The following is a 19,000-nucleotide window of genomic DNA, read 5'->3' on the forward strand; positions in this document are numbered from 1 at the left end:
CACTGACCTCTATGTTCTTTAAGCAGACTTCACACAAGCATTGCATTATTTGTGCCCAAGCAAAGGAGCTGTGTTAACCAAGTACACCAGTCTCTGTGGCAGGCATCTGATAACTAAGGTGGGTATCCTTCAATCCACAGGCTGAAGTAACTCACAGTAGGGCACGAATAAATGGCTTCCAAGGATTAGAGTCCAGTTAGTCTCCACCAGACCATGCCCTCTCTCTTCTCCTTTACCACTGCCTCCCAGTAAAAGCAGCTCACAGAAAGGAAAATGGCCATATTACCATAGTAAATACTTTCTAATTTTCAGTACGGGCCCACAGGCATGCTACTCAATAAAGGATTACACATTTTTAAAAATTTCCTGAGTAAATACCAATGAGTACCACCTATCTACAGATAGATTTAAGCTAATAAGGATCCTATAACCAGAAAGTACTTATAAACTAAAATGAAACAAGGCAGAAATATACACAAAGACAATTATTTAAGACCTTTATTAACAGGTGCTTGCAGTTTGTTGACTTTTTTGAAAAAATCAAGCTGTAAACTTTTATTACAAATTAAAAATGAGGTTCTTAAAAATCTCAACTTGACCAGATATGAAACAATTTAAAAACCTTTAAAGGTGTATTGAGAAAAACCAGGCTTTTTTATTTTTTTTAAAAAACACGTTTGTCATTACCAAAAAGAGACGTCTTTAGGTAAAAATAATAAAAACCCCATGCTGCATAGATAATGCAGATAGTTCTAGTTATCTGGTCAACAGGCAAAAAGCAAGCACTTAAGGTCTTCAGCTCCAATCTTTTGTTCATTTCTTATTGCTGGAATTTCGTACTCATTTCTTCTTGTTGGATGACTAAACTGTAAAAGAAAAAAAAGTTTTAAAATTATCTTGCGCAGTTCACTGCAATTTTCTTTTAGTACACCAAACTGCTCCAGATTCAAATAAGCTAAGTAGGGAAGGCATTAACAAATCTCACACTGGTTTATCTTAACACAGCAATTCATAACAGGGGTGGACCCTGCTGTGTAACAAGAATGGTTACTCCTAGGTTCTGGATGACCTTTTGACACTCAGAAAATAGTATAGAGGGGAAAAAAAGTATCAGTGGCTGAAAATAATAATTCTAGTGCCACATGCCTCCTAGAATCAAGTAAAAAGGGAATCCCTTGATTTTGGAATTGATGATACAATGCCAAAGTTGTCACTTTTCCCAAAGAGACCAACCATATTGGTCACTATCACCTAGGTTATTAATCCTAGTAGCTATCCCACTTATTTTTGAAAAATGAAAAATAATGCAATGTAATTAACATTACCTGTTATGGTAAGGTTAGCAAGACTTTCCTCTGCTTACTGGCAAAATCATCCAAAAAGGTTGACAAAAGGCTCTCACATCAAGATACAATGTAAAGCTAGGCCTCCAAGTGTTAGTGAGCCAAAGTATGGCTCTGATACGCCCCGTTACCAAAATGGGACATTCAGGTCATGTTATGATTAGTTTGGGTAGAAGATATTGTATGTTTAAGTGGCTTACCTTACCTGATGAACTGGGTTTTTTCCTCTTTCATTAATGGACACCACTCATGACTGCTCAGAGGCCAGAAGGCTATCTACGCTTACTTACCCGGATGATGGTAGAGATGGTAAGCCGGCATTTACTCAGCCCCGCCCTGCTCAGCCTCGGGAGCGGACGAATTCTCAGCTGGTGGATCGGCTGCTTTTGTCTCTTTGCCATCTTGTGGTTTAGGGTTTTCTGGGCGTCTGCGTCGGTAATTGAAGTTGCGGCGGTACCGACGTTGAGGTGGCTGCTGACCTTGGGTCTCATCTCCTTGATTTTCCTTATCTTCTTCATTGCCGTCCTCTCTGGGCTGTCTTTGGCGAGGAGGGCCCCTGGAATGAACATTGTGCAAACTTGCAATGATAAAACCTTCTTTCTTTAACCTAGCCACCAGTATTAACACATCTGGCCTTTCTGTTTATCAAGTGGTCTGCAGGCAATTTAGCAAAATCAAAAGAGCAAATTTGGCTTTTATTTCACAAATTGAGTATGACTTGGGAAAAGGATTTGGAAGTATAAACTGGAAGATGAACGCTTAAAACTGGTTTTAATAGTCTCGTAAGCTTTTACCCATAGTATAATCTATTACAAAGTTAGCCATGAAAGGACTAAAGGTGGTACAACACTATCAACACCTTGATGTCCTTTAAAAACACGGGCTTTAAGGTAACCAGGTTTGGGAACAAGTGCTAACTATCCTTTACAGATGAACACTTGCTAAAAATGCAGGAAGTCAAAACCAAAGAAGAGATGCTCTCTTCATAGAAATGAAAGTACACAACCACCATTAGTCACTGGGAAAGGCAAATCAAACCCACTTCATACCCACTAGGATAGTCATAATCCAAAGGCTGAAAAATAACCATGTTGGGGAGGATGCGAAGAAACAAACCCTCAATACATTGCTGCTGGGAATATAAAATGGTGCAGCAGCTTTGCAAAACAGCTTGGCAACAAATGTCAAAGAGTTACTATATGACCCAGCGGTTCTACTCCTGGGTCTATAGCCAAAACAGTGTCCATTATGTGATTACTGTATTATTCACAACAAAAAAAGAAACCCAAATGCCCATCAACTGGTTAATGAAGAACAAAATGTGATATTCATACAATAGAACATGACTTGGTCATAAAAAGAAATCAAGTACTGATACATGCAACATGGATGACCTTAAAAATATGTGAATTGAAAGCCAGACACAGAAATACCCGAAATAGGCAAATCCAGAGACAGGGAAAGCACATTAGTGGCAGCCAAGGGCTGGGGCAGAGGGGAATGGAGAGTGACTATTAATGAATACAGAACTTTGGGGGTGGCGGACTGGTGGGAGCGTGGCGGTGATGAAAATGTCTGGAATTAGACGGTGGTAATGGCTGCGTGACTTTGTGAATATACTAAATACCAGTCAGTTGCATGCTTTAAATGAACACCAAGATTAATAACATCCTTCTATACCATAAATATTATAGGTCAAAATAAGCTCTAATTTCCTATTTAGATCCGTACATTCTATTTTTCACCTCTAACCCCTCCAATCTCCCACCTACCTCTCCCAATCCCACCCCCCACCCCTTCTCCTGAAACCGTTTCCCCACATTTTGTGAACTCATGACCAGTCTTCGGCAAAACTGCCCTGTCTTTCCCCCATAGCCTTCAAGTGGTGGCTGTCCCACCCCTATCACTGCGGCTTCTGAAGTGAATTCTAAAACCCCAAGCTTTCAAATCTTATGTTATGCCATATTCCATTTACTACACTTTTCCTGTTGTAATTATCATGACAGTCCCAAATAATATGGGCTTTCAGATTCTTTACTTCCCATCCAATTCTTGTTTGCTACCTAGGTTTTCTCAACTTCAAGCATTCCACTCTCTAATCACCCCTTACTTATTTTCCCGGTTTATTCCAGGTGTCTTGTTCTCGCACTCTATTTCCACTAGGACCTATAATCCAATGATCCCATCACTCATTCTGTCACTTACTCTTCCTTAATCTGTTTCTCCCCTCTTTCTCCAAGCATAAAGTCCACCATTAATCATTACAACCAATCTCAAACTCAGTCATCTTTGGGTAGACAAATGCTGAACAAATCTAACTCTATGCCTAATCTGAGGCTGGGGCTCAAAATGGCTGGAAAAGTACAACCATGTTGGGTGGACCCACTTTAAATTTGTAAACACTATTATTTGATTTCCCCTATTTCTCTTCTAGAGATAATTTCACATCTTTGTCCCAAACTCCCCAAACCTCTCTCACCCCTCTCTCCTTTTGACTTCACTAACATACCGGGGCCCATATACTCTGGCTTCTTACACATGCAATGCCCATGGTTTCTAGCAAAAGACTAACCCACTATTTGTGGACCAAATCCTATCCTAACTGAAGACAGTTCTAGCAGTTACTTCCCTGACAACTGTCCTCTTTTACTATGTTTTCCAGCCTACAAATATGCTCTTATTTCTCAAACAAAAAAATCCTTTCTTGATGACACATTTCCCTTTATTGCCACCTCACCTGTCTCCTTCTCAGCAAAACTCCTGCTATATTGGTCTCAGATTTCTTACAATTTGCTCTTGGATCTGCATCCATCAGAATTTCACCCCATGGATTGTAAGTGGCATGTGTCATTTACTACTCATTTGAACAAAAAATTCCTGGCTAATTAGTTTGGAAAGCCCTGCGTTCCTTGATACTTTAAGGCAAATCAATCTATCTACCTTATCTATCTATCTCACCATAGCAATTATCTGACACTGTAATACTAGTCTATTCATTCAAATGAGACCATTTAGTCTAACTTAAACCAAAAGGCAAACAGTAAAACAGAAGCACTTGACAACAAAAATTCATATGCTATTTTTAAGAACACCAATGAAACTAGGTGGAAAATTTAAGCAGCTCTACAATGTAAGAAAAAGTAGACCAAGGATTCTGCTCTTGGAATTTAAATGGATAAACTGCCATGAAAGCCTATTTTAGACCATTTATCTCTATCACAGATAAACATTATCACTATTTTAAAACATATTGTGATTATTTGTAGTATTTCAACAAGGTAACTATGTCTAGGTTGAAAAGAGTATACTACCTGTTAGTCTTAGGGATCACATCTGGAGACTCAATGCTCTAAGACCCTTAAAAGAAATAACTGCTACACCAGTCGATCCTAACATCGTGGGACTGGGAACACTGCCTCAGTGTGCTACATATATGTATAAACGTGTCTGGCTCATGGAGCTCTTCCCTAATTACTCTATGCTCTAACATTTAAATACCCTCTGTTAAAAAGATATGCTTACCTTTTACCTTTCTCCCTCCCAATGAACCAGGTTTTAAAGTTATAATACAATGCAGTTTAAACTACTATTTTCTTACCTGTTAAAGGACAGAACATGTGAAATTCCATACCCTCATTAGAGAAAAACAACAACAAAACCAACTGCATAAAGTAGACCACATCTATAAAGGTGTTTTTAACCAGTGCCAGCAAAGATGCAAAGAACACATTCTCAAAGATAACTGACTTCAGGTTCATCTCTTAGGTATCTGATGAAAGAAAATGTGAAGTGTTAACAGATAAACGACTGAAAAAGCCTGCGGAAGAAGCATGATGCTGCTGAGTCCTAATACATGCTTGAGAAATTTTAAAATACAAACCATACCTGCGGAATCGTGGTCTATAACCCCGATACATATTCTGTCTCACTGGTCTACCTTGTTCTCCTGCACCCTGGTTGTCAGCACCCTGAAAAGGCAATGGAAATCAAGCCAATATGGACCAGTAAAAACCCAACCAGACAGAAGTCTGAATACCACGGCAGTTAAAAATAAATAAAATCACATTTACCTCCATCACTTCTCCCTGCACAGGAGGGTTGGAATACTGTGGTCGACGCCCATAGGGTCTCCGCATGTAGTAAGGTGGGAACCTTCGCCTGCGGTAGGGCCGGCGCTGTTGGGCCTGGCCTTCAGGAGCACTCTCCGATCCCTCATTCTTTTCCCCACTCTCACTATTCTGGTAATTCTGCTGGTAATTGCGTGGAGGACCCCTGCGACGTGGATAGCGTCTATAATGGTTACGGTCTGCTGCATATTTACTGCCTTGTACTGGAACTCCACCAGGGCCTGTAACATTTGCTGCCTCCGCACCCTACAAAAGCCATCATATATTGATAGTGACAATGGAATTAAGTACACTTAACAGAACTTACACAAAGCAAATAAAAAAGGGTCTCTGTGGCCAGGGGTGCATAGAAATGATTAAATATTAGTTCCTCACTGTTCTGAAGAGATAGCCCTCTAACTGCAGCCAGCACATTAGGATTGATGCACCTGTGTTCAAGTGGTCACCTGACCCATCCATCCACATTAGAGCCACCATCCTAATGGATGAGATCTCCAAAATATTTCCATACTGAAGTCAAACCTTTACACAAAAAGCATCCTCACCTTTTCTCCTTCAACAACATCAAACTCCACAGTCTCTCCATCTCCTACACTGCGAAGGTACTTCCTGGGGTTATTCTTCTTTATGGCAGTCTAGTAATATCACATTCCAAAAATAGATTAACAGGGGAGAATAATGTGCTTTTTCATTTAAAATGTACCAGAGTCAACAATATTTTAGCTTGGATATACACTTAAAATTAGCTTTAAATAAGACCAAACCATCAATAAATTTAGGAAAACAGGGACCAATGCTACCCCCAACCTCAACCAAAATACTCCAATCTTACAAGGCCCCAGCATTTTACCACTATTTTCCAAACTAAAACAAGTAATTTAACACTCAAGACAGACACTATATAGATATATATTTTAAAACGCTTTTTGCAAAAGCATTATATGTAGCTTTGAACAAAATGAGGATATCCATCTATCCCCAAAGACTGCACTTAATAGTAGAAGCTAGCCCCACACAGGGCCAGTTTAGATGACAGGCGAGTTTAGTTTTGCATGCTTCAAAGTTGACCAAACCAACTTTGTCCCTGTGTTACCGTATCAAACTCAATTACAAATGTCAACCAAAATCCCTTCCAACCTGACTGTGGTAATACTTCGATGGAAATGCAATTCACATGAATTAACTATGCCACTTTTAATATTCCGACTGCCTGGGACAGTTGGTTATTACCTCCCCAGAATACATTAAATCTCACATTGTTACTTGTTCTCCAGACTTCTACGACAAAGTTAAAGGGGAAGAATAATATCTCACGTTTGTAGTACTTCCATAAAGTTCTTCCGCACATTACCCACTCAATCTCATTATGACAGATGGTGTGAGGCATTATTATTCCTCTTTCAAGGTAATAAACAGGCTTTAAAAAGTTAGGTGACTTGCCCAAGGTCACACAGCTAATAAGTGGCAGAGTATGGACTTTTCTAAATCCAGGTCTTGGGACTCCAAATCCCATGTTCATTCTACTACATCACAGCGGTATCCATTACAGGATCACTCATGCATTTCCATTCCAGAGGAGGCAGGACAACCAACAAATCTGAAGCCAATTAAGCTAAGTTGCCCAGAACTGCAGTCTCCTTGATACACCACCAAGACCTGAGCAGCCAAAGTCCTAAGAAACAACTAAATGTTGAAACCACCTCCAAAATAAAGAGGAAAGCATATTGGTGACACCTTGTGGGTTGGTACAAGCGGGTGATATGCATTCAGCCAAATAATTAATTTCATCTGTCATCTAAACTGTCACAAAGTTTTCATACCTTTCATATAACTCAATTATCTGCAGTCATAGGGGATAGCACAAGTATGGGTAATTAAAATCCCAAACTCTTATTTTGGTCAGCATTTTCAACGCCCTCCCCAATCTTCCCAAACCCTTTACTGTTGCTGACGGGCAGCAAGACTGGCAAGCTTGCTGTCTCTTGTACCTAATTCTGCAAATTCCTTTGAACATGCAAAAGGGAAGTAAGGAACAGATTAAGTGTTGGTATTCAATTTTATATAATAAACATTTGTCTTAATATAACACCTTGCCTGAGCAGTCCTATATTTGTTTAGAATTTAAAAGTTTCCATGCTTATGTTTGACCCAGTGATTACTGGACAGGGCTTCCGATGTATCTAGAAATTGATCTGGCTCCCCCCTTGATTGCCACTGAGTGCTGTACAGGGCACTTCAGAGAGCTACAAAACACCAACCTAAGACAGCCCTTCCTATGAAGTATGCTGACAGCCAAGCTCATACCTCCCTGAATAAAGGCATGTGTAGATTGACTTTGTCTTTTGATGTCTACGTTACAGTATAGTGGTTAAAAAGTTCTTAGAGTGATTTTCAATACAAGTTGACAATATTTCAACAGTCTTAGTAAAAAAAAACAAAAACAAAAACAAAAACTGCAGAGTACACAAAAGTACACATTTATAAACATTTTTCCTACCCACTGCATTCCTATGAGGATAATTAAGTCCAGTGGGGCCTATGATATACTTAAGGTTGAAATATTAGTGTTCATTTGGCAGTGGCTTACTTTAACAATAAACTCCTTAATGTTTAAGCATTTTCCAAAATATTTTCCTTGAATGGTACTTGTGGGGGAAGTTTAGCATGTAGCACCTATCCTGTTATAACAGAAGGACCTATGCTACGTTTGCCAGTTTTTCAACATTCATTTCAAATTAATATATTTTGCAACTTTGGCCGATTTCTCCCAGGATTACTGTTATTTGTCCTTACCATAGAGGTAATTCTAACAGCATCTTGTCAAAGTTTCTGTATATCTATCGCAATGGTATTAGTTCAAGTTTAGATTAATGGAGGTTTTCAGTTCATCTGAAATTAGGTTTCAAAATTTAGTGTAACAAGTAGAGCAGATTCAGCATTTAAAAAAGCTATAGCCATTAACAAAATACCAATGTGAAACACCTATTTTAATTAAGTAAACTGCCAACATAATGTTTCAATGTACACATTTAAGCTATACTACCCCTCTTCCTGTGGGAACTAAATTGTTTGGTGACTGGACTTAACCTTTTTGCAAGGAACAGTAGTTGACAAGATATCCACCCTTTTCTTCCCACAAGCCTTGAGCCAGAAGGGTAAATACCCACACGAGCACTCACCTGGTGTACAAATACATCTTCCTTGGTGTCATTCCTATAAGACAGAACCAAGTTGAACAAGTTATAAAATTGAACACTACATTTCATGTTGCCAAAGATTAAGGATACACTTGGTCCTTTCTGCACTCCCCTCCCCTTTTTAGAGACTTTCTCGGCTGCCAACCAGCCATTAGGAAATTAAGAAACAAAACAAAAACACAACCAGTAAGCCACGATGGTTTTGCTAATAACTCTCACCATCTACCTTAGAAGGATTAAAGACTAATAAAGTGTGACCTACTAAGCTATTAGGATAGAAGTGACTAGCAACATACATTCTGTCACTCCTCATCCTACTGAACAGCGTTCCTGCACAACCCACTCCTACCTCTAAGAGCACGGTTACTAACTTAAGTAGGAGAGATCATGAACATATTCTCTTCCATTAATTACTAGCTTCCTACTTCCTCACTTCATCCTCAAATCATTTCCTTTTTACCATTTCCAATTCCCAACTTTCCTTGAGGATCATAAAGATGACCACAGAATGTACAATACCAGGAATGAGCCCTAAATGTAAACTATGGACTTTGAATGATAATGATGTGTCTGTGTAGATTTATCGATTGTAACAAATGTATCCCTTTGGTACAGTATAGTGGGGGAAGTCATGGGTGCAATGTGTAGGCCTGGGGTACATGGGAACTATGTATTTTCTGCTCAACTTAGCCATGAACCTAAACTGCTCTTAAAAATAAAGTACTGATTAAAATAGAGGGACAAGATCACAATGAAGTACAAATACAAACACCACCAATACTGACATCATTCACACGGCAAGCATTGTTTATGCTGGAGAACTAAGGAGGTGAAGATGAATGAAACTTTTTACTAGCACACACGACCCCCTTTTTCACTTCATATGACACCATTTGACACCAATCTTTAGTCTGTTCCTAAACAAATAAGGTTGAAATATTTGCTTCAGGACTTTACAAGTAGCTATTAAAGGAGGCAACATTTGCCCTAAGTCTTAAAGGAGTTTACTGGAAAATGAGAAAGATGTTCCAGGTGGAGAGGTCATGGACATGGGTAAAACCAACAATGAGCAAATTAAGTGCAAACTGGGTTCAACCTAGAATATGGCTAGGGCTGTGGCTGTGTGGAAGGGTGAATATGGGCTAAATCATCATGTAGGTAGAGAAGCCAGTAAACGCTTTTATGTAGTGGACATATAAATTATTAGATAAATTAGAACACGATAAATTATTAGGTGTTAAAAAATGGTTGCTATTACGGAAAGTTTGAAGCCAAGAGGAGACCTGTTAGTTATAAAAGCTACACCAGAAGTCCAGACTAGGACTGATGGAGGCCTGGACTAAGGGGCTGTGTATGAGGGAGTAGACTTGAGATATCGTTCTTGAATTAATATGGGAAAAACTTTGTGGGTGAATGGAGGCTAGAAGTCAGGGGCCAGTGGTGAATGATCTGAATTTTTAGCTTAGAGACTGGAGGTCAGGGTGATGATACTATGAACAAAAAGAAGCACTGGAGGAGCAACAACATTTCTAGACCTTTATTGATTTACCCTACCCTATTGTCAGTAGGTCAGAGTTGAGAAAGGACTCAATAGTAGTTCTAGTGTTTAATGACAAAAGGAACAAAGGTTACAATGAACTAGCCTGACTGGTTTACTGACTGTTGGCTCCTTGCTGATCCATGGAGCAATATATGCACCAAAGAATCCATATAGCTTGGATTATCATAACATGAGGACATTCAATTTATGGAAACAGGATCGATCACACACACACACTCACACAGAGAGACAGAGAGAGAGCGAGAGCGAGAGAGCGAGCGAGCTACACGACGACTGAATTTCAAGCTCTAAGGCTGTTCCAAAGACAGGGGGTACTACTTCCATTAAAGGGAGTGAAGGGTATAAGACTGGCCAGATGACTAGGTAAAGGATATTCGGTACTGGACTTTCATGTGTAAATTAACTGAGTTCTGAATATAGTATTTTACAGTTTCAATATGCATTATAATTTCCTAAAAGATGCAGCTTTCAAGAGAGGGATTTTTCATTACTGACAATAATGTTACCCATGTATCTGGGTAGCCAATACAACATTTTTTCTAATGTAGTTGCAAATAGACATTTACAGCTGGAAAATATTATACACCACAATAAAAAGAAGTAAAAGCAGTTATCTACGAATTTTACTTCAGGGTTGTAAAAGGAGTATTAAAAAAATTCACCAAAACTACTTTTCCAGTCAGGACAATCTTAAAGATAGTACAAGACAAGTAGTACACACAAGATAAATCATCTCTTGGAAAACAGATTAGGGAGAGGTTTTCTGGGTACAGAGCTATGTGGAAACCAATATATGTTCACTAATGATGTCATGCCAGACAAGGTGATACTCATTTATTCTGTTGTCACTAAACCAGTCTATAAGAAAATATATCATGGTCAAAAGATATATAGATTTTAGGGGACTTCCCTGGTGGAGCAGTGGTTAAGAATCCGCCTGCCAATGCAGGGGACATGGGTTCGAGCCCTGGTCTGGGAAGATCCCACATGCTGCGGAGTAACTAAGCCCATGCACCACAACTATTGAGCCTGAGCTCTAGAGCCTGCGAGCCACAGCGACTGAAGCCCGCAAGCCTAGAGCCCATGCTCCGCAACAAGAGAAGCCACAGCAATGAGAAGCCCATGCACCGCAACAAAAAGTAGCCCCCGCTTGCCACAACTAGAGAAAGTCTGTGCGCAGCAATGAAGAACCAATGCAGCCAAAAAAAAAAAAAGTATGTAGATTTTAGGGAAAAACTTGACAGATCCAAAAATGTAGTTTTAGCCAAGCCATTATACTACAGTATGGATGCAATAAATCAATCTAGTTGCAACTTGCTGAAGGACTACCAAGAAGTTCAAGGCACTACCAATAGGAAACCTGATTTTTACTCCTCATTCTACTATTAACAGCTGTGTAGCCTTGGAAAGCTGCCCCCTGCTAACTGGATCTTTTTCTTCACCCACAAAAGGGGAAAAGCTTAGACACCTAACAGCTTACACTGCAGAGGGTTTACGTTCCAGATACTGTGCCAAGCGCTTTAACTCTTTAGATCATACCAATCCCAAGGTAGGTGCTTTTATATTAACCCCCCGTTCTACAAATTAGGAAAATGAAGTATGCGGTCATCTGCTTAGAGTGGTAGAATTTGATTCCACAGGCCCTGGGCTTTATCATGTTGAAAACTCAAAAAGGATCAGTTTGGAAATCTTTACATGTTTCAGCTGTAGAAGCAGATAACAGCATATGGTTTCTTCAATTCTGGGAGAGAACAACAATGAATAACAAGCATCCCTACATCCTTACCTGTAGTACACAAAGTTATTCGTATAATTAGACCAGGGTTCTGCTGCATATTGCCCCCTCACTTCCCTCAACACTTAAAAAATATAAAAACCATTCTTTGCTCACCAGCCAGATAAAACCAGTTCTGAGAGGGTTTCTTGACTCCTGATCTACAGTAATACTGGAAAAAAGGCATGTCATGGCTACTAGAGATCTTACTGAAGAGGGAAAAGCAGCAATTAAAGATGACCAGAATGGCTCATCAAGAAGCATGTTTTAACCTTTAGCTATTTATTAATGCAATGAGGAGAGAATGGAGGCATCACCAGCACTGCCTCGTACCTCCTGAGAACCAAGAGGCATACTTCTGCCTTTACCATACTTTACTGAGGGTGGAAGGTTAGACACAAGCCAAAGTATGAGCTCCAACCCCATGGAGCCAAGTCACTGAAAACAGAGGCTGCCATTCTTCTGTCTAGCACTCGGCATACTACAGGAACATGGTAGGTGCTCAATTTTAAAGTATCTACTGAGTGTCTACTATTCATTAACATTAGCCAGCTCTAATCTACCAGAAGCCACTGGGCTGATGATGAAAGGACAGCAAGCCCAAAGGCCTCATTCAATTCTTTAATACTGTTGGGTTATTTACTTGTGCTAGTTAGCTATCTGGGCATTGTGCTAAGCACAAGAAATAAAAATAAGATGTGGCCTATCCTCAAGGATTTCTATCTAGAAGGCCACCACTATTCAATCTAAGGCAGCAGCTGAATTACCAAATGTGGTTTTCTACATGTTATAGTATGTTAAGTCATACTAATCAGAGAGGAAGGAGGAGAGAGGGGCAAGGTGGGATATAGAACACAATGGTTAAGAGCTCCTAACCAGAACCACTGGAGCCAAGGTTGGAATCCTGGCTATCCCCATTACTAACTACATAATCTTGGGCAAAGTGCCTTATTTGTAAAGCCAAACATCTAAGTTTGTTTTCTAGTAGCCATAATAAAAAGTAAAGACAAGTAAAACTAATTTGATCATTTCAACATACATGGTCAACATAAAACATTGAAAGTATCTTACATTCAGTTTCTCAGATGCTTAATAGCCACATGTACCTACTACTGTATTGGACAGCATAGACTTACAGTATTCCAACAGTGTCATTCCATGTATCACACACCAGTCCTCCCATTCTCCTGCAGTCAAGTGTACTCTTTTTGCTGTATTCTTCTACTCCGCCTCTTCGTATTAATAGATCATTATTAACTACTGAAAAAATTTTTAATGAAAACATACTTTTCTCACCTACCTAGAAATATAACATTGTTCTTATTCAGCAAATAACCCAGCAGTGACTTCAAGGAAAAAGAAATCACACAGATAGCAAGAGACTTTAGAAAAAAAGGGGATACCATTTTAAGTTGAGAATGCCAAAGAAAAAGAAATCCTGCAGGGATCTAAAGAAAATGGAAGTCTCTTCAAAGTTCCTAATGTAGGACAATGAAGGTATGTCTTTTTATGCCTCCACCCCCTTCCACCCTGCCCCATCCCTCCCTTAGCACACCACCAAATCTTCAAGCCTTCCCTAGTGCCACAACATTTACTCATTTAGGTTACAGACTACCTATGATTTCTTGGTTCTTACTGTGCGATCAAGTTATGATCAGTTTGACTTTAACAGCCCAAGAGACTTGGCAATCATCCTTCCACAGGTCTATAAAGTTAAAATTAACAGGGTTTGTAGGGTCACAGACTGTTGTATATTTTTCTCTTTTTTAACAACACTTACAAAAAGGCAAAACCTGTTCTTGGTTCACAGACCATATAAAACCAGAATGAGTTTAAAGATAAAGATCTAATACTCTCTTTTAATTCCTTAACTGCCTCCCAATATTAGGTATTAAGCAAGTCCTTTACTTCCTAAAGACAATCTGCACGCTGAACTAGAACTATATTATAGCAATCCCTAACTATATGAAACAGGCAGTGAAAAGCAGAAAGCTTTTCAAATCTGGGGAACTAGTAGCATACAGCTCTAGTGACAAGCCAAGATCATTTAAGAAGAACCTTTCAATGGCAAAGAATAACTTCTGCCCCCATTATCTGTAGAAAATGTAGACCATGTAGAAACAACCAAACTGAAGACGACTAGGGTCTATTTTCATAGACAGCAATAACAGGAGTTAGCGCACACAAACTCCACTGTCAGAAAACAGAGTTCAAATCCTAGCTCTGCCACTTATCAGCTACACTTCTGGGGCAAGTTTACTCAACCTCTGTGTTTCAGGATAGTACCTATTACCTGAAAGGTTGGATTAAATCCATTAGCTGATTTTAACCATTTACTATAGTTTCTAGCATAAATACTTGATAAACATTAGCTACTCTTACCACCACCATAATGAAGGATCAGTTATATACACATGGACTCCCCAATAGGTAGGGCCCCCGCAAAGGGAGACTAAACCTGACAGCCATGACTAAGTATTTTTTCTAAGGAGGGACAGCTAAGCCCTTCCCTGTCTTGGTTTATTAAACATCATCCTAGACCACGGGTAAAAAGTAATACACATAAATGCATATAGGAAGGGAAGTCAAACAACAGGAGAGAACTAAGCCTGATAGACTGTGGTAAAAAGAGAATGCATGCCTCATTTACAGGCCGTAATACTCATGACCAGCTGATTTTCATTTCCATGGAACTAAAGACCCTAAAGCTAAAATACAGCTCTTAAAAAAAGAAGATACTCTGATCAGGTAGGCCACCAGTTTGTGATCTCTTCTCTGTTTGATTCTTTTTGCTCCAAATAACTTGCCCAACCCTTACAATTCAGCTTTTTAAGTACTCTGGATAACAGAAAAGTATTCCTATTCTGGTCACTATAAAAAGATGCACGTCCGATTGAAAAATAAATTGTTACTGATTCATGCCAATCTTTCATAAGTTTGGTGAGCACAGATTAATCCTCAACACCTGGAAGCAAAAGAGAACATCAAGTTTCTAGGTTTAAAAGCAGAGAATCAAACCCTGAAACCACTGACCCCGTGGCATCCTTCTAATGCCATCTTCAATAGTCTTGAGTGAAGTTTATCATAAAATGAAAAGTAATTTTGGGGGGTTAATAAACGCCTCCAGTCACATAATCCAATTATCTTTTGCAGACGCAGCACACAAAGGAATAACAATGAATTCCTAGACTACATAGCCTAACAAAATAAAACCAACATTTTTGCTGTGTTAAAATCTTTATACTCTTATTTAGCACCTTTCATACAACGAAACCCTTTAAAAAATAATTCTAACAAGGCTATAACAATTATCGCAGGCAATAACACAGACTGAAATACATGTTTACAATAAAAATACATTTCTTTAAAGGAAAATTTTACATTAAAAATGTATCTTAATTATAAACACTTTAAGAACCTAAAATATAAAATTCATAGAATTCTGAGGTTAAAATTAGAGCTACACCAATCATCCCCAACACTACATCCTCTAATTTATACAGAAACAGTACACATGTGTGACACACACTCTTTCTCTCTCAGGAGAGCCAAGCGCCTCCAGCCCCGAACCACCTGCTAGCTTCCAGAACTATAGTTCTTTAAGACATACATTTTCCCTTAAGTAAGGTAAACCTCTCCTGAACTTACCTGCTGTTAGGTTTTACAGTGTCTTGTTCAAGTCTCTGAATCATTCATTGAAACGACCAGTCTTAGAAATGTAAAGCGCATCTGAACCAGTTAGTGTGACAAAATACTTGCAGTTAAGACAGTCCAAACAAAGCATCATCAAACGCCAACTTACATTTAACTTGCCCTGTATGATAGCCAAATGAGTTGACTGCAAGTCAGAACAGAGAGATTCAAGGAATGGTATCTCACAGAATAAAAATTTAGAGTATATGAGGAACTACTTTTATCTTGCATTATCAATTGTTCACTTGAAAAATATCATAACCTAAGTCCACTTAACAAATGCAGCAAAACAAAAAACATATTTCTAAAGCAAACTACTTAAAAGCCTGCAAATTACAGTCCCTCTTAATGTGCACACCAGTGATATCCTATCACATTGGGTCAAAGGTCAAAAGCAGTGTTTCTCAAGGTAAGGCCCACAAGCCATAATCACCTGGAATTCTCCTTAAAAATGTACCCCAGACCCAATGAATCCAAGCTGGGAAGGAAGATTTCAGGAATGTGCATTTTTACCCTTCCAAGGTAAGCACACTTAAATTTGAAAACCACTGGTTTAAGGGTGAGGCCAATAAGGAGACTCAGAGTAAGACTGACATACTAATGGAAATGCTAACAAATTCAGAGATCACCTAAAAAGCGATCAAATACTGGCATCAAAGCATTCCCTTCCTTCCTTCCTCACTAGCAGCCCATTATCAAAAAACTGATGAAAAAAATGTGGCCTTGGCCTGTCCCAAAGGCAGTCTGGAAAATTCCTAAAGATTTTGGAAGAGACAAAATGTTTCCCCACAACTGCAAACGTGGAAAACAGACCATCAAATGCTTACAATCTCTTTTGCTCTGAACGCTTCCACAATACCTTATGGTTGAGTAACTAACGGTTTTTCACCAGCCAGTTGTGTCTAAGCTTAATCTTGACCATTTGGCTTCCTTCAGTAGTGCCCATTTCAGAAACATCTGGTGTTACTTCTTATTCTTAAGTTCTTTCAAACGTCTAGTGTAAGTAAGGATGTAAGACAGAAAATGCTGAGATGACTGTATCATACCTGTAAGGCCGATATTGCTGTTAGCGTGCACAGTGCTCTACACCCCTGTAACTGCACTACTTGCCTTGGCAGCCATCTTGGATATGAAGCCTGGCTGACAAGGAGACCATGAAGAGCACTGTGAGTAAACTGCCCTTGTTACCATCACTATAGCTACAAACAACTCTAAGGATTAATCCTAAAGATGCAGTTTGTAGCTTTGCCTTCAAATACGAAAAATAATGTTACCGCGTACTAAGACCGCTCTAATAAGCTACAACCAAAGCTTTGGCAAGTACGATTTGGGGGCAAGGAAGTACGAGAAATAAAAATTGAGGAAAGGAAACGAGCCATTCATTTTCTTCCAAATGTTACAGTATGAGCAAATAAAAACAACTGTTGTCAAAACAGCCCTAACGTGAAATTTATCAGAGGCATTGTAAAACAGCATATAGTGGGACACTAAACAAAGGAATTATAACCTTAGTCAAAACGACACACTTGCATTATCAAATCACGTTGCCTCTAGAGGTTAACAAGTTGTAAATAACCTACATAATTAGTGGCTCACATTTTCAAATACCAATTTCAGTAACGTATAAAAGCATGACGAAGATAAAAATGTGGTGGGCCTGAGCCTAACGGAATTATACCAGATCTTAGCTTTTTCAGTTTACCGTAACTGGTAAGAGATGGCTCACTCCGCTTGCCTTTTAAATCGCTTTGTACCTTTCAAGTTAGCTTTAGATTAACATTTAGCTGCAAAACAAAGACAATCTCTACATCCACTAATCCTTTCAAGTCACCAAGGAAAACAAAATCCCACTAACAATACACCAGAGGTGGCAACCTACACAAGCTCCAACAGTCCTAAGTCCGCAAAGCCTACAGATGGGGCAGAGCATGCAAGAGACAGCACGAGGATTCAGCGGCGGTCATCTCACCTGTTGATGAAACCATATCCGTTTCTTACATTGAACCATTTTACTGTTCCCAAAACCTTCGTTGCTGGAGGAAAAAAAAAAAAAACCCCACAATTACCAGACATCCTTTTTTTTTTTTTTTTTTAAACCGCCACGCATCAGCATCCGGTGGCTCCCGCGTTCCCCGGCGGCGGTCAGCGGCCACCTGACAGCCTTTCTCTCCAGGGCCCGCCGGCCAGCCGCGCGGTCCACGTGGGTGAGCCCACAGCCACGGAGGCCCGGGGCGCGGGCCCGAGCTGGGTGTGCGCGGGGACCGCGGGCGGCGGGCGCTGCGGCGAGCACGTGAGAAAAGGGAAGCCGCCCAGCCCACTCCGGCCTGCGTAGGCGGCGCGCCGCGCCCTCCGAGTACACGCGGAAAGGAGCGGGTGGGGGACGCAACAACGGCGTGCGGGCCCGAGCACACGCGGCCGGCGGGCGGGCAGGCGCCGAGGGGAGGGACCCCGCCGCACACGCGGTCGGCGGCGCGCGACCGCCCAGGGGGAGGGGCGCGCGGCCGCGCGGGGTCTGCAGGGGACGCGGGAGGCGGCGCAGGCGCGCCTCGGGCACGCGGACCGGGCGGGCCGGCGTCCGCGAATGGGGGGGGCCTGGGGGAGGGGTGGCCGCGCGCCGCCGAATCGGTCCCCGCCGGCCGCGCGCCCGCCGGCTCGTCCCGCTTCGGGTAACGGTTCCGCCGCCAAGCTTCCCTCCCGCCCCCAAGCTTCCCTCCCGCCCCACACTCGTCCCCGTCCGGTCCTTACCGATGACCTTCTTGTCCCCGCCGGCAGGCGCCGCCGATGTGAGGCCGCCCGGGCCGCCGCTCCCTGCGCCGCTGCCCGTCGTGCCGGGCTTGGTGTCGGCAGCGCTGAGGGCGGGGGCGGCGGGGGGGGCGGCGGGCGGCTGCTGGGTCTCGGCCTCGCTGCTCATGGTTGCGGTGATGGTGACTGGGGCCGGCTGCGGCAGCTGCGGCTCCTCCCGGGATGTGATGGTAACTAGGCCGGCGGCGGCGGTGGGGCTGCACAGGGCTCTCTGGGGTCCGCTCTCCGCTCCCGCTACCGATCGAACTAGCGAGAATGGCGGGACGGGCGGGATAAGCCCGGCGATCGACCCGCCCCAAGGATCGTTCACTGGCCAGCAATGCTGTCAATCTCACCACCTGACCTCAACTCTTGACTTCTACTGGCTAATACTCTATCACTCCTCCACTGTCATTGGCCCTTAGGCAGCTAATTCGGCCGACCTGCAACCGTTCCTGCCTCCGCCGCCGCCATAGAGACCGGAACTAGAATTAGAGTCACCACGAGAACCATAGAGTACTCGA

General features: G+C 41.3%; 1 protein-coding gene across 4 annotated transcripts; it reads right to left on the reverse strand.

The window, feature by feature from the left end:
* Window positions 1-480: 480 nt before the first annotated feature.
* On the reverse strand, window positions 481-18,741 carry YBX1 (Y-box binding protein 1). 4 transcript variants are annotated; one of them, XM_004266359.4, is made up of 8 exons: window positions 18,441-18,740; window positions 17,665-17,728; window positions 8,650-8,683; window positions 6,016-6,105; window positions 5,414-5,716; window positions 5,229-5,311; window positions 1,634-1,899; window positions 481-866 (listed from the first exon to the last, which is right to left on the reverse strand). In XM_004266359.4, exons 1-7 carry the CDS (start codon window positions 18,604-18,606, stop codon window positions 1,665-1,667), a joined length of 975 nt encoding a protein of 324 aa, XP_004266407.1. In that variant the 5' UTR covers window positions 18,607-18,740; the 3' UTR covers window positions 481-866; window positions 1,634-1,664. The 4 variants fall into 4 exon arrangements, 3 of the variants coding, with proteins under 3 accessions (XP_004266407.1, XP_049555130.1, XP_033277853.1); XR_004481585.2 differs by lacking the exon at window positions 481-866 and adding an exon at window positions 4,942-5,112 and having other exon boundaries at window positions 1,724-1,899; window positions 18,441-18,741; XM_049699173.1 differs by lacking the exon at window positions 6,016-6,105 and having other exon boundaries at window positions 18,441-18,739.
* Window positions 18,742-19,000: the final 259 nt, after the last annotated feature.

This window comes from Orcinus orca, chromosome 1 (assembly GCF_937001465.1).
Source record: "Orcinus orca chromosome 1, mOrcOrc1.1, whole genome shotgun sequence".
Classification (NCBI taxonomy): Eukaryota; Metazoa; Chordata; class Mammalia; order Artiodactyla; family Delphinidae; genus Orcinus; species Orcinus orca.